This window comes from Panthera tigris, chromosome B4, assembly GCF_018350195.1.
Source record: "Panthera tigris isolate Pti1 chromosome B4, P.tigris_Pti1_mat1.1, whole genome shotgun sequence".
NCBI classification, from domain to species: domain Eukaryota; kingdom Metazoa; phylum Chordata; class Mammalia; order Carnivora; family Felidae; genus Panthera; species Panthera tigris.
In genome coordinates, this window is record NC_056666.1 from 60,903,057 (window position 1) to 60,920,107 (window position 17,051).

The 17,051-nt window shown below is 33.6% G+C and overlaps 1 protein-coding gene across 9 annotated transcripts in view; it reads left to right on the forward strand.

Annotated features, from left to right (window-relative positions):
* The window catches only part of CCDC91 (coiled-coil domain containing 91), a 349,643-nt gene that overhangs the window by 197,295 nt on the left and 135,297 nt on the right, over nucleotides 1–17,051 (forward strand). For all 9 annotated transcript variants that reach the window (XM_042992023.1, XM_042992028.1, XM_007075649.2 and 6 more), the window contains one exon: nucleotides 12,954–13,061. In XM_042992023.1, coding sequence (XP_042847957.1) covers nucleotides 12,954–13,061 — 108 coding nt within the window. The remainder of the gene's footprint in view (nucleotides 1–12,953; nucleotides 13,062–17,051) is intronic.

Here is a 17,051-nt window from a genome sequence, read left to right on the forward strand (position 1 = left end):
CTTCTGTAGAATAAAGATGAGAGATACTCTAACAGAGTTTAAGTGACTTTAGGATGGACTGCTCTTTGATTTTGAAAATTAAAAAGTTAGCAAAAGTTTCAGCTATAACCAAAAAACTCGGATTTATTCTACATTAATTTTTTTAAACTTATGTCTTGGTTTTGCCAATGTGGGATAAGTGATCACAGTAAGGAAGAGGGACTTCCAAAGGTAGTCCAAAGGTAGAGGGACTACCAAAGTAATATATGGAAAAAATACAGGTATATTTGCTAAAACAGATTTAATTTTGTAACTTAAGGAATAAGATGTCTTATTTTTTTTTAATTTTTTTTTAACGTTTATTTATTTTTTTTGAGACAGAGAGAGACAGAGCACGAACGGGGGAGGGTCAGAGAGAGAGGGAGACACAGAATCTCAAACAGGTTCCAGGCTCTGAGCCATCAGCACAGAGCCCGACGCGGGGCTGGAACTCACGGACCGTGAGATCATGACCTGAGCCGAAGTCGGACGCCCAACCCACTGAGCCACCCAGGCGCCCCATGATGTCTTATTTTTTAAAAGAGAAATTATCTCACTTTCTCCACCTCTTACACAGATGTGTTTGTTTCTTTTTTATCTTTTTAGAAGTATCTCAGTATATATCTATTCAGTTAATGCACTGGATATAAGCACTTGAGCTAAAGCTATTTTAGATGCTGACACATTCTTAAAATGACTTTTCTTTTTATCCTAAATAACTTTTGGGAAGAATTTTCCAAAGGAAGTAGTAGTTGACTCAGTGTGTTAAAGTTCAAAGCTGGAACTATTGCTAACATGCTGTTACAGTGAGTGGAAAGTGCTCAAGAAATTAAATTCACATATTGCTTTTATTTTATCTTACTTTGAGTCTCATTCATTAAAACTTCCAATTTGACATAAATAAGATATGAACATATTTCTTGGTTAACAGTTTTGTTTACTACTGTATAGAGACAATGACAACAGGCTCCTCCCCCCTTCCTTGTGTGTGTGTATGTGTGTGTGTGTGTGGTGTTTGCTTTAAGGTAGAACAGTTAGAAAAGGAGTTTTCACTTGTGAAATTTTTCTATACAGAGTTTTTTATTTCATCCTGAATTTACATTTACAAGTTATTTTCTTGGTTCTGTCACAACTTGTGTATTTTTTAAATTAAATTATACTCTGTTGTTTTTATTGTTTAAATGTAAGGAATTTGGATATTTTTCAAATCATAGCAGATATGAGAAGTTTTGAAACTTATTGAATTTTGACCTAGTTGACAGATTAGCAAAAAATGGTGTATAGAATAGCCTGAGGGGCACCGGATGGCTCAGTTGGTTGAGCGTCTGGCTCTTGACTTTGGCTCAGGTCATGATCTCACAGTTCATGAGTTCAAGCCCACATCAGGCTCTGTGCTGACAGCACAGAGCCTGTCTCTGTCTCTCTCTCAAAATAAATAAACTTAAAAAAAAAGAATAGCCTAAAAAGGGGGCATTTAGGTGGCTCAGTGGGTCACGCATCCAACTCTTGGTTTCAGCTCAGGTCCTGATCTCATTGTTCCTGAGATCGAGCCCTGAATTGGGCTCTTCACTTACAGCATGGAGCCTGTTTAGGATTCTCTCTCTCCCTTTCTCTCTGCCTCTTCCCCCACCCTCTCAAAATAAATAACTAAACTTAAAAAAAAAAAAGGAATAGCCTGAAAAAGACAAAGAAGAAAATGTAGTTTGGTTTAGGATTTATATGCACACACCAAATAAATTATAACTATACTGATTTAAGGTGTACTCTATGTTTCTTGGCCCTCTTGTGCCTAATCTAAACATTTTCTGTGTCCATTTTTTGGTGATATGTAGTTCCTGGTCATCGCATTCTTCTTAAAGAGTTTTGTATACAGTCTTCTTCTCAAAATCTGAAGCTTTCTTTTCTCATGCTGGTGTTTTGTGTACACATGTTTCAACCAAAGTGTATTTACAAAACTTATCCTTACAGATATCTTTATAGATATCTACACATCTCAAGATATTTCTATTAAACTAGATATTTACACACACACACACCCATTCCTCTTTTAGTCTCTACTTCGGAAGCGTGACTGATGTATTGATCTTTAATTCTGTGTATTACAAACCAGATGGTAAAACCCAAAGAGTGCTTGACACATTAATAGTGCTTGTAAATACCATCTTGACTACTTTAATGAGAAAATAAGAATGAGTAGATTCTCTCTAGTCTTAGAACATCTCATGAAGAGAATTTCTCATGTATTTGTTTTTTCTTGTTACGTTCAAATATGAGTATTGAATCAGATATGCCAGAATTTTTATATATTAGGCACATGAACTTTCTGTTATTCATAGCAGATGATGCAGCATTTCTACATAAACTTAAGTTTTTCTGAAATTATCTTGATTAAAATTCTTGATATATTCATTTCCCATGTTAACCAACCTTGGTTTTATTGAAAGTGTCAGTCCTTTCCATTTTCTGTAAAGGTTAAGTACGTCTGAAATACCTTTTGGTAAGGATTGCTTTGAGTTTTAGCAGTGTACCATATGTTAAATGCCAGGCTGAAGTATCACATGCCTGCTGTATTCCATTTTTCAAAGCATCTACTTGCTAGTGTTTTATTTGAACTCTTAAGTTGTTTGTACTGTTTTATAAGGGAGAGCATATTACATTTAGGAGACTAGTTTTTCCCAGGGTGTAGAATTACTTGTATTGTATAAAGTTCTGCTCCAAGGAGGGGGAAACAACTTTGTTTTCTCTTCTTTTGATATTTTCCCTTGATTAAAGATTGCTAGCTTTTTGTGCAGAGAGGGGAGAAATAAATATTTAGGATGTGTGAGACCTGTCCTTTATCTTTTTTTAAATTCCATTATTTTGTTAACCCAAAGGTATGAAATAAATTTATAGTTTCAGTTATTTGATTGAACAAGGATTCTCATAAATTCCAGCTTTTATCGTATGATCAGATTTTTCCTGGACAAATACGGATGTTTGCTGTTGCCAATAGACTTTGGCCTAACAGCATGCTAGATACTAGTGATTGGTTTGGAACTTACGACTTGGCTTGTCCATTCTTATCCCTCCCACCAAACTTAACCTCAGCAGAGGATTGAGAAAGTTTGGTAGTTGAGAATAGCTCTGTGTGCCTCTGAGTTTCTTGGGCTAAGCCAGAATTTTGCATGCAAGGCTATTCTTGTGGTTTTTCCAGCCATGCCAAAACCAAAAGGCGTTGGAAATCTTGCAAGAGAACTTGTTCTAATATAGATTTAAAGCTTGCTTTTTTATATTATGAGTGGTATATCAGACTGAGAGTCAAAGGAATAAAGGGTAGAATACTTCATACTGTATTGAGGATATAAATTTCAAATTTCTGCTTCAAAGCAGATAATGAAAAATACCTCCAAAGATTAAAAAAATGTAAATTTGTGGGATTTATGTAGTTAGTTGTTTCTTAAGACATGTAAGATCTGCCTTTTCCCCATTGGTTATTATTGGCTTACCTTCTAAAATGCATTTTGAATGCTGTGGGTTCAATTTTTATATCACATCAGGTTAATATATGTAACTAATGTTGATCACATTTGAAAATTTTATCAATATGAGTCCTGCCCACCCAGATGTTGTTGATTCATTATAAGATTTTTGCCTATTATCATAAAAATATTATATTATTATCATAATAATAAAAAATACCAAAAATATTATCAAGCTACTCTATCATAAGTATCTTCCATTCATAGTAATACTGTCTCTCCATATTGACCTGAATGAAGTTTGACCTATTCTCATGGGACTGAAAGTTTTTTTTCCAAATTTTCCTTTTATCTAAGCTTATTAAATCGGTTTCTACATCTAGTAATAATGCTGGAAGAGTGATTATATTCTTTACAGAATATAATTTCTGTAACTATTCTAGTCAGTGTAATATATCAGTTATGTAGTTCTAATTCTCTCCTTATTCCAGTGACCTGAATTGTCAGCAAGGTCTATCTGGATTCAGGCATTTTCAGTGTTAGTGCCTAAAAAGTGTTAGGGGAAAAATTGATGTGTGTGTTACAGATTTACTTTCATTAATTTTTATTCCTTTCCTTTTCTTTTTTCTTTTCTTTTCTTTTCTTTTCTTTTCTTTTCTTTTCTTTTCTTGTCACCAATATTCCAGTTAGTGAAAGACTGCATATCATAGTTCTTAGAGGCAGAAAAGATAAACTGATGAAAGTTTTTCTTATTCAATTTTTTAAATCCAAATGAGGATCTCTCACAACAAGCTATTTTTAATTTTTTAAATCTTTTGCCTGTTTGAAAGGATACAAGAGAGGACTGATTACCTATATTCTTTGAATGATAAGACAGAGACTCTGAGGAAGGAAAGCAGAGATGTAATAGCCAGTGACATTTGGGACAGTAGCATCTTAAGATGTCTGTGATGTTTGTAATTAGTGTGCAACCCAGTATCATAATAGAAGGCTGGTTTTGATTTTATATTTAAGTTCTTGTTAATCATCAGCTTTGGGGATACTTTATATATAAGAATATAGATTTTATACCAAGGATAAATTATCAAACCATAGGATTTACCCTATTATTTTCAAAGTTATTTTTTTTGACAAGGTAACATATGTATGCATATGCAGTATAAAATTTGAAAGGTATGGAAGCATCAAGTTCAAGGATTATTCTCTTTTCTTGCTTTAGCAATATATTCATGTAACCAAATGTTTTTAGTAATTAATCCATGGTAACAACCTAATGTAGGCCAATGTTCATCTAGCAAGCACCACTTTGTGCCATTTTCTAATGGTGAAATACTTCCATACCAGTTAGTATATTAATAATTCTTCTGAACCGCTTTAATGATTTTGTTCCTTCCTCTGGGGCTTCTCTCTTACCGCATACAATCAAGCTGGAGCTTGGCATTGCAGGAGGTTTGGTATGTGCTCCATTACTGGGGATGGATTTCTGATTGTTTGGTGCCCAGTCTGGTTGATTTTAAATCTTTTACATATCACCTCAAATATTTTCACTTCTGTAGAAAAAGAACCCAGTGAAAGTATTTTACCTTGTCATCAACATTATTCTCTTTATGATGGAAAAAAAAACATAAAGGAAAATTTAATCTTCGTTAATAAGTCCTCTAATAAAATTGGTTTTAATGAAAACTCTAATCTCTCTCCATGTTGATGGCTTTACAGTGGGAAAACATTCTTTTCTAATCTTTGAGGTCTATATTTAATGAATGATGAATCTCGATTAATTTGGAGGAAAATGCTTCACTTTAATGATCTTAAATCTAGTAAATGAAAAAAAAATGTTGATCCTCACTTGTATTTACCTAGCATCAGTTATCATGAAAAGTAAGGAATTTAATTCTCAGATACCAGCAAATGGTTAGAATAATCCTATATTGAAGTATCAACATAAAGAATTAAATTAGCATTCATAATTTCACAGAACTCCTTTGTCATCGGCAGAGAGGAAACTCTATTATTCTCCCCCTTTATTAAAGGTAAAAAAATCTTACGTAGAGAAGCATAGTACTTTTATCAAACACATAAGTAGAGGAAATTTTATATAAAAGCCGGGTCATTCAAAGTGTGATGCAGGGCTCTATTCAGCCAGTTATACTGCCTCCTTGGAACATTAATGCATGTGTATTTAAGCCAAATATTTCTGACATTGAGATAGGTTTCTTTTTTCCCATGGTCTCTGATATTTCAGAAAATGAGACACATAGTTTTTGCTGCAACCAGGTGCTCTGTTGTTTTAGTCACAATTCTTTTTTTTTTCCTTCCCTCCCTCCTTCCCTCCCTCTGTCTTGTCTTTTCTTTTCTTTCTTTCTTTCTTTCTTTCTTTCTTTCTTTCTTTCTTTCTTTCTCTCCTTCCTTCCTTCCTTCCTTCCTTCCTTCCTTCCTTCCTTCCTTCAACTGTAGCTCTTACTCAAGTCACAAGGAACAATATTGTGGCATCTGAGGGTGAGGCATATCCATATGGCAGCTTTTCAGAAGTTTAAAGTATCTGGAGGCAGACATGCAGAGGCTCTGTGCTGTACTTAATTTTAGAAACTTCTTAATTTTAATGTGTTGTCCATGGCACAAAAGAAATTTTCACTGGGAGACTTTTGTGGTGTTTGAGGTAACAACTCTTATGTTACTAGAATCCCTTAACAACAAGGCCAACAGGAATGATTCCCTCTGTCCTGAAGATTTTCTTTGGCTTTCACAGCGTCCAAAGCACTTTATAACATGGCTAGACTATATTGAATTTCCATGTTTAGATCTACACCCATAATTTAACATTTTTCTTTTTGAATTATATAGTACTATTGTATGCAATTCAAATACATAGAAAAACCTGAGGATCACTGCAATTCCAAATACTTGAAATCTGTAGCAGGATACATTTTTTGTAGTCTCAACATGACCTTGTTAATTTTCCTTTTTTAAATGAAGGAAAGGGGAAAGAGAAATCTTTTGTTTTTTAATCCATTTTTTTCCCATAATTTTAGGTAGTAGTGTTTGTCCTGTTTTTAAAAAGAACTGTGACCAAATTCATCACTATCACTCCTCAGACATACTTTCAAGAAAAGATGCACCTTCATTCTCCCCAAGAGAATGTTGAATTTACAGGACCTAACTTCTGCCAGCCAGGGTAGCAGGAGATCATGAACCTAAGCCTGAATTTGCAGCCAGTTTTGAGTAAATGAAAGCCTTAAGTCCGTACCGAAGTCTTTTCTATAGAGAGTTATACTTCCTAATCCTTCTTCCGTTGCCCTTTTAAATCACCTCTCAATGATAGGTTTTAATCACGTTATTTGTGATTAAATAATCACATTATCCCAACAAAATTTTCTAAAATATCTAAATATTGTTTTCAGAGATAGCTTGATGTTCTCTTCTAACACATCCATATGTATATATCTCAACTGGATTACTAGCTCACTCACCAGAGGCCTTTTATATATATATATATATATATATATATATATATATATATATATATAAAATATCAGTTTGATTTGTGATACATCAAACCTCCACACTACAGGTCATCAAAGCTATAGATTGATGTCTTAGGCCCCCAAATTGGCAAGAGATATTTTTGATTAGTCAAGAGTCATTGAACACTAAGACAAGTTGGAAACCAGGCTCAACATTTAGAGCCAAATTTAGTCAGCTGCCATCATTTGGACACTCTTGTCTTCATTTTTATAGTCTTTGTTGCCAATCTATTTATAAAATGGAGAAAGTTAAGTATTGTAAATGAACTGCATGCTAATAGAGTGTCCAGATGAAGTTCACGTATTACTTGCCAGATATACTTGTAAAACATCTATGGCACTTTTTTGTGAGAGTATGAAAAACACTCAGCTTGTTCTTATTAGGATTAACTCCTCATTACCAGAGAGGAAAATTGCATTACTCTTATTTATACTAAATAAAAAATGTTTTATGCATGGTACATTAATTATAAGTTCCTAATATTATTGTATCTGAGTTGCCCACAAAGATCAGTGCTATGGATTTTTATTCTTTCACAAATTGTCCATTGGTGGAGAAAGTTTTAATAGCATTTGAGTGCTTTTGCTACTTTGCTTTGCTTTGTTCAAAGATATTTTAAAAAATGGTTTATAGATGCTTCCTTGTTTAAATCCTTTAAGGGTTTCTCTTCTCATTGCAATTAGAATAGAATTAAAATGCCTTTTCATGGTTCTCCATAGTTCTGGTCTTCTACCTACTTTTCTGATCTCTGATTCACTTTTCAGGCACAGGGTCAACAAGACCACAGTCCTTCTGGTAAGAAATTTGACCTGGTTAAGGATAAAAAGAAGTCTGGTGTAGCTATAGCATCTGATGGAATTCTCTGGTTCATATGATCCACATTGGCCTTTTTTCTAGTTCTTGAAGTCATCAGCCTTATTTCTACCCTTGGACTTTGCATTTTTTCCTTTGATGGAAATGTTCTTCCCCCAGACATTTTATATGGCTGAACTTCTGTTCACTTGTGACATCTCAACTCTATTTGTGTCTCTCCACAGAGCTCTTTCTTGACTATCCTTTTTAAAAATTGTCTTTTCCAGTATTTTTTTAAATCCTGTCTTTTTCTTCATAGCCTGTAACATCAGAAATGGTTTACTGTCTAACGTCCAATCTTCCTTGTCTTACCGACTCTCTCTATCCCCTTGCCAATAATGTAAGTTCGGGAGAGTCAAGCTCATGTCTGTTTTGTTCACTCTGTATCCCCAGTACCTAGAGCAGCACCTAGAATAAAGTATACGTTCAATGAATATAGTTGAATAAATGAAGATTAAATAAATGATGAAGGGGCTGTAAAAATAGAGTAAGTGCTTAGTTCGTGAAGAGAAATCTGTTTCATCTGGTTAGAACAGCTAAGACAAATGAGGAACAAAGTGGGTGGATCTGAATTCAATTCTTTGTTCCGTGGAGTCATTTTATATGATTTTGGGTATGTTTCTTAACCTCAATGCCTGTTTCTTTATCTGTGAAATAATGAGGTAGAGCCCATGGAAAAAAGATGGATGAATTGGTTGGTAAAATGACTGAGATTCATCATTTTTCCAAATGTATCTCAGTCAAGGAGGCTCTCCTTTTCGATAACAAACTTGCTTGCAATATGTTTGAAAAGCTGAGATAATATTATAAGATATACTAATAGTTTAATAGCTTTGCAAAATTTAAAGTAATATTTTGTTTAAAAAGAAAAAAACATGAAAGTATCCCTTCAGAGTTTTAATGTACTCATTTTGCAGATATCTTTTAGTTTTGCTTATTGTATTTTTAGTTAAAAACTGGAAAATATCTGAAATATATTTTTGAAAAGCAAACTTACGTTTTTTCAAGAAAGGTGAAATTGTGCTTGACTTCAAATGACCCTTTACAACAATTATTTCGTACTACTGTAGTCAAAAAGCTGAACTAAGAATATAATTACAGACATCATTAACATCAAAGTTCTAATAGTTCGTCTATAAAGAGGCAAACAATCAGGCTTGGACATGCCAAAATTATGATTTATTTCTTCAGTTCATCCAGCACATATTTGTCTAATGTCTTCTGTGGGTGAGGTACTACTGCAGATATATTGGGTAGGTAAGTGAGTGAATTGAACAAAAGAAGTTCTTCTAGGGCTTAAATTTTAGTCAGTCTATTTATTCTATCCTTTGCTTCCAGCTTGCTCTGTAACTTTATACCTTTCTTCATTTGCAAAGTATGACTTAGAGGATTGATACAGAAAATTTGGGGGTGGCTTTTAAAATCATGTAATTACTGTTGCCTAAAATTAGCTACAGTGTGTTCTTTTGAGGTATATCCTAAATACCAACATGATATTAATGTTTTGGAGACCATCTGGTTCTTTAGACACATCTGCTTTGCAAATCTGGACAAGTCATTTAATTTGATCAGGCCGGATCAGATCTGTAAGTATTGGACTATTTCAAGGGAGAAGAAAAACTGGATTTGTTGAGACAGTAGACTGTAGTTTGGGTTGTAGTAGTATATTTTGGCTATACTTCTCCTTTACATTCCAGCATATATTCAATTCCATTAAAAATATGTATCTACTGCTTATGGTATTGGTTGGAGTGGAGTGGTTTTTGACTTAATGTATTTATTTTCTATGAGTCTAATAATTGTAGAATTTATAACATACTTTTCCTTCCAAGAACTTTGCGGTCCTTCACACACTTCATTTTATTTATTCAGAATTTGTCCTATGGAGTAGAAAGGATGGACATTTCTAGTCAAAAATAATAACTTAAAAATTGAAATACTTGGTAGGGATTGAATGTGCTTAGCAACGAATTTGGTAAATGAACTTGGTAGTTACAGTTTGAAGCTTAGTGAACTTTCCAGTGAATATTGGTATTGTCCGTAATATGATTTGTATAAAAAATATTCATCCTAGTACAAGGATCATCATTCACCAGATACCTATTACATGTGTGCGCTGTGTATGATTAATAGCAAATTATAATTCCTGCACTAAAGGAACCTACACTCTCGTTCACGTATTTGAAATTCTTTTCAAAGAGGTATGGTTATTGGTTTTCCTTAAACTCAATGAATTAAATCCCCTAGGATGACACAGGCCATCCCTGATAGAACTGAGGCTAAAACCTAAATATGTTGAAAACTAATAAAACCTTCCCTGCCTTTAATAACATTTTTTTCATTACAGAATATGTGGATACATCTTTCTTTTTCTCCTCTACATACCATGAGTCTTCATGCTGTATCTTTGTTGAGAGTAGTTTAAAATAGCTTATAAAGGAAATAATTCTTTCAGACACCTCTTTATAGTGTTGTTCCTTGTATCTTTGATATTTATAGACAAAACTACGGAGGAAAAAAAATACATTGCAGGGAACTGTTAAGATTAATGTTCATTTTTATACTTACACAAAATAATAAAGGCAATTACTATCGTATATTACATTGGAACATAACTATCCAGTTATATAATGATGGATCATACTGTAAAAGCAGGTGGCTACTGTCAGTTTGTGTTTTCAGCATGTCCATAATGATTAATATTGTAGTTGTGAGTCAAGTTTTTGGAAATTACCTGTTTTGTTTGGACTGTGGCACCGATAATACAGTGTTGAGTAGTATTAGACCAAATTTTAAAACTCTCTTGTTATTACATACAAGGTTTTCTTATATCTGGCACCTGCTTAGTTTGCTACCTTCCTGCCTCCACTCTTAACTCCAGCTATTCTTATCTATTTAATATTCTTTGCATATAACAGTGAACCTTACAGGCAGGCTTCGGGCATCTTTTCTTTAATACATACCTTGCATATTCCTGTGGTGTGTAGTTATCTAGAGAATATTTCTCTTTAACAATAGACTGCACTCAGTGAGGAGAGACTTTTTTTAAATCCTTGTATTCCTAGTATCTTCATTCATGTCCCTTCTGCAGATGGGTGGATTTAAGTAACTGAATGGGGCTAAGATGAGAGGTTTGAACTATATAAAAGGCTGGTTACTTCTGCATAGCTTTTCGCCATGTTCCATAACCATCGCTTTGGCTCTTATTTGACTCATTGTCCTATAGTAAGTACTTGCCTCCTTGAAGTTTGGATGAAAATGAGCATATGGTGTACAAATAAATTACTAGAAAAAAATACTGTTTAATTGTGTTTCTTAATAATGGTGAGAAAATGTTTTGTTTCACTAACTTACCTGTTCCTCCAAAGGAGGAATCTACTAAAGATCTATATAATCTATGAAATCTACTAAAATTGGTTAAACTGTGGGATTATTTGAAACCATGGCAAATAGGAAAGTGAAAACAGTTTTTTCCATTAAGCAAAACAGTCTGTCATATCCAAATTCCCAGAAAAGAATGGCATTTTTCTATCTATGAAAGATGTCATGAATATACCCAAGAGAATTGTTTATGACTATACTGTTCTTTAAATTTCCTGAAGTCCAACGCTATATTATATTTTACCAAAGGTAAATTATAATTTTACATTATCGAATCACAGTTTAAGTGGTTAAATTTTGTGGCCTTATATAAATTAATCATTATGGAATCTTTAGAGGATGTATAATGAATAAATGAAGGGCTAAAGCAGTTCGGTAAAGCACTTCTTTAAATTTTGGTTAAACCTCAGTCAGAGCTTTATTTTCCTTTACTAATTTGCTAGTAATTATGCAGCTTCAGAGTGACAACTATTGAATTATAGGAGCGGTAGCATCATCAGACAGTTTAACATTTGCAAAAGAAAGTTAATTATCTGAAAAGTTGAGACTTATCCTGAGGTTTAAAAAATATTTTTGTGTAAGTTTTTAAAAATACATGCATATTTATTTATTTAGCTCCTTAATGCATGTTGTTTCCAACCAAGTAAATCTATTTTCAAAACAGAGATTATTGAAGAGATTTGGCTTATTTTTCTTTTCTTGGTGAATGTGCCAAAGGTCTGTTTTCTATAAGACATGTGTCTGTTTCAACTTACTATTTCGATTATGAGTAGTTTATTATCCAGAGAGACCTTCAAAAATAGAATATTTGCTAAAGAATTCTTATGTATATGGTTGAATACATATTTTAGAATGATTGAGAATTTATAAATAGCATGTAATATAATATTGGGAACATGTTAAGTATAACATATAATGCTTTCATAAAAAGGAAAGAAAAAAGATAATAATGTATTAAGCATTTCCAATAAGGAAGTGAGTGGGTGGAACATCTTCAAATGCTGATTTGGCTTCCCTTAAGATAGTGTTAACGTCTTTATATTTAGCTGACTGAGGTTCCAGCATTTACACTACCCACTTAAGTTTGTCCAGTCTCCCAAGTTTTATTACTCCTTATGAATACCGCCTTGAGATTCTGACTTCCACACTTTGACTTCTACCTTTTTATATTAGGGGCGTGAACTTCCTGGGGGGCAGTTCTTTTATGTATGAAATTGCTCAGAGTTTCCATCTGCTTTCACTTGACTTGTGGTCTTGAAGATCATGCTTGGCCCATGGGATATTACAGTGTGCCGAGAGGATGTGGAGTTTTGTCAGCCAGTGAAATATGTCTGTTTTTTTTTTCTTTTTCTTTTTCTTTTTTTTTTTTTTTCAGCAGCTTTCATACACTCCTCATCCTGTGTGGTCTTCACTGAACCGAATTTATATTTAACAGAACTGCTCACCCTCTTTATCATCTTCTATGACTTGGCCTTTTTTAAGGAGAAGGTGTGTGGAAGTAACATCGGAGCCAAAAAACTGTAGTGTTGGCAATAGGAAAACTTAAAACCGAAAGCTTAAAGTAGGTTATATATGAATGTGTTCAATATTCACAAATGTGTATTTTGTAATGCAGAAGAGTGTTGTATTTCAGATATGTACAACTGTCAAAAAAAATTCCCATGCCAACAGTAGACTCCAAGTTTTGTCTGAGATCCAAATGACTTTTTTGCTTGTTTTTAGGCACTGCTGCAGTCTTCAGTTAAGCAACAAGTAGAAGCTATTGAAAAACAGTACATTTCTGCAATTGAGAAACAAGCACACAAGTGTGAAGAGTTGTTAAATACTCAGGTAATAAAATTGCACATCCATTATATATTTATACTTTTCTGACTCTCCTCCCCTGAGAGCTCTATAACTGTTTATTCAGTTTCGTGCCATTTACTTTCCTTGGTGTATTTTGGAGGAAAAAACTATGCTTATGTAAACTCAATGTTAAAGTTTGGGAATTTTATGAAAGACTAAAAATAGAGCTAAAGGCCTAAAATATGTGGCTTTCCACCAAATTAATGATTCTTATGTTAATTTCTGAGTTACAGTATTATTCATCAAATAACAGAGGCAAAGAGATGACTGTGAACGTATTATGGCATGTGAAATGATTTTTAGTGCTATGAGATTTATAAATAATATTTGCATTTTTGAAAGTACTTATTTATGTTTAAGTTACCTTTCGTTGCATATAGACATTGGTTTCTATTTGAATTTTTCCATTAAATTTGTTTCTTTTCTTGATTTAATGTCTTAGAAGACATAAAGACATGATTACATTGAACAATCAGTTGAGCATTTATGGAGGTGTTATAGTGTAAATAATATATTCAAGAAATTCCCAGAAACACTTGTAAATAACATAAAACTTGGTAGGTGAAAATAAAACCAGCTTTGTTTAAAGGAACTCTTTTATATCATGAGAAAGCATACTGAGAATTTGGAAAACAAAGTTAGGTGTAGAATTTAAATGGAGGCATAAATATGCTACCCTATTACCAAGATTAGGGTCAATTCTATTAAATATTTTTCAGTGTCATTTTAATAAATGGCTTGGAAGAAGAAATACACAGGGAATTTTATAAATTTAATATAACAACTATACTCTTTTGGGTGTCGAAATACTAGGTCACCAGAACTATGAAGTGTATGATTTTGTGAATGGAGAGAAAAATCATGGAGAAGAGTTAAGGTCACAGAACTGTGAAATAGCATAAAGCATGTATTAGCCAGGGCAGGGCAGGTTATGCCCTGTCTCTCTGGTTTCAGACAGCAAAGACTTATATCTTACTCATGCTACAGATACAGATACAATGTCTTGGGCCCTAGTCCCATCTTGTCTTCACCCTAGTGTAGTTCCTATGTGGAACAATACCTTTTAACATTGCAGAATGAATAGAAGCCCAAATATCCTACCAGTAATCAAATATTCTGGACTGGAAATGACGCTTCTACTCTCAATTTATATCAGTAGTGCTTTACTTCATCATAATGAGGTCAGGTAGTGAGATCCTACTATGAATATGAAAGGGAGGGAACAGGAAATATTTGGTAAACAGTATTAATTATGCCACAGTTGGCTCTTATGGTTGCCAAATATTCCCAGTTTCCATCTTACTGGCAAATTTGCTTACCCTGTCTCCTTGGGAGAAAATCTGAAAGTTCTTTCCAAGCTATGGCCTCAAGCTCAAAAGTCCAGGATCTTTGGATGATAGGTAGGGAATGATGTACCATAGTGTATACATTATCAGGTCCAGATATATAGTCCCTTTTGATCTAAAGAACTAGAAACTAAAATACATGTTGTTTACCTTCAACATATTTAGTATATAGTAGCAAGATAAAGGTATTTACTGTAAACACTCTCAGTAGGAAGGATGAAGAATCAGATGAACAGCTGTCATTAGTATGTAGCAATTCTAAAATCTCAATGGACAGATTAAATAATGTGTGTTATGGGGATAGGATTGCTCTTTGATTGACCATGATTCTGTTTAGGCTTTAGGGACAGAGTTTCTAGTCCATTGTTCTTCATGATCTTGTAGGTTTTAAATTCTTCAATATCTTTGTTGGCAATATCTAATATGAGTATTGGTGAGTATGCCATTTCTTAGCCTGCTTTTTCACTGTAGAAAATTGGGAGACATGGGTTACTTTAGATGGCAGATTGTGGCAGTTCAGAATAATGGTTCTTTTGGCTCCTTATCTGTTTGATTACAATCAGCTCCATTTGTGAAAGGTAAACCCACAGTTATTTTAGGGAACTACTTCCTACATTTAATTTGTTTATATGATTTTACCCCTATGGTTGCCCATTTTTCTATGTCTCTCTCTTTTTCTGATTAAAGATAACTTTGTTTATCAAGCATGGGTTTAAGAAATTCCAGGGGTCTCTTTCTCCAGACCATTTGTTCCAAATGAAAGTATATAGAGGACAGTAACAGTAATAGGCTTATTAGGTCTGTGCTTGGAGACATTTTAATCCATTGCATCCTTAATAGTGGGTGTAGCTAACATATACTTGATTCAGTACTTGCTGTAAGATTGAATGTAGTTGGCCTTTTGTTGCTCAGAGACCTTCTCAGTTGTTTCTTTTTATAAGTTGACGTTGGGAAGATAGTTATTCCTGCAAGTCCTCAAATTTCTGAACTTTTTTTGTTGCCTGTAATTCGATTCTTATGAATTGTCTTCTTCTTGTGAATTCATTGCTGAATTTGTCTTTTTCTTACAAAGCCTTATCGAAAATAGCCAATAACAGAGCTAATAAATGAATTCAGCAAAGTTGCAAGTTAAAAGATTAACACACAAAAATCAGTTGTATTTCTATACATTCTTGATGAATATTCAAAAAAGAAATTAAGAAAGCAATTCAGTTTACAATAACACATTAAAGAATAAAATACCTCGGAGTAAAGGAGGTGAAAGACTTGTCTGCTGAAAACTACAAAACAGGCTGAAAGAAATTAAAAATAACCTAAGTAAGCAGAAGGATATCCCATGTTCATCGACGATTTGGAAACATTTGGTGAAGAACAGTCTAAGACTACCTCAGGATATTTAGAGTATGATATTCAGTGTGATGAAATGCCATTTAAAAACCAAACACTAAAAGGGGATATGATTAGTAGGCCAAATCACATAAGGTATATAAATGGTCATCCCACACTTGTTTTTCTAATCATATTTCATTAGATGCCATTTGAAATTTGAAATTAATAAATTTAATTTAACAAGAATAATAGCTGGATGGTTCCTTAGGAATAATTTAATTTAGCCTGTGTGTGTGTGTGTGTGTGTGTGTGTGTGTGTGTGTACACATGCATACCTTTCCCTTTTTTAATTGTTTTTTTTTTCAAATTGAGAATTTAAGGGAAAAGCAAGTATATTCAGAGTAGTTTCAAGCAGATGCTCAGAAATCTGACTGCTTGATTTTGTCACTTAGCTGTGTACTATGGAATGTCCTTAGCCTCTCTGTGCCTCATTTTTCTTACCTGTAAAATGTATATACAAGTAATTCCTACCTCATAGTATTGCTATGAGTATTATATGACATCAGACCTGCATAGTGCTTAGAATAGAACTTGGCACATTCTAGGTGTTCAGCTGGTATTGGCTGAATTATTATCATCTTTGCTATTCTTGGTCAAGATCATTTGTATGGCTCCTCCCAGAACCAAGGTTATGACTCACGTTTTCTAATTTCCAGTCTGTAGTAGAAAGGCTACTTATTTGTAGTTCATGTTTTATCTTGTGTTTGATTTAAAAAAGTGGCCTTTAAATTTTTATTCATTTGTCTTGGGGTCTCATCTAGTATTTGAATGTTAGACCAACTTTTTGTCCTTCTCTCTCTTCCTTATTTAATGAGGGCCTTTTTTATGACTGGCATTCTGCTGGAGTATATGAATATAATATGAGCAAGACACAGCCCTTTTATTAAGCAGGTGGAAACATGACATTATTGTAAAACTATGGTAAGTTATGATAGAATAAATAATTATGTTATATTAAAGGGTATGTAGTTCCTTCATATAGGGTAAGGGAAGACTTACTGGACTAATGATGAGTTCTCTCAGGGTTCATGGGTCTAAGTGAGGTCAGAACTGAGAACTTAGCATGAGAGAGGTAGATGGAATAACGTATTCACAATCCTTTAAATGAGAGATTATAATATAAATGCTTGGCAAGGGTGGGTGAGGCTATTTAAGACTGCCAAATGAAAGATTATTTTATGCAATAGAAAGGATAATAAAGGACCTTGTCTGACAGGAAATTCGGTCCTTAAGACATTAC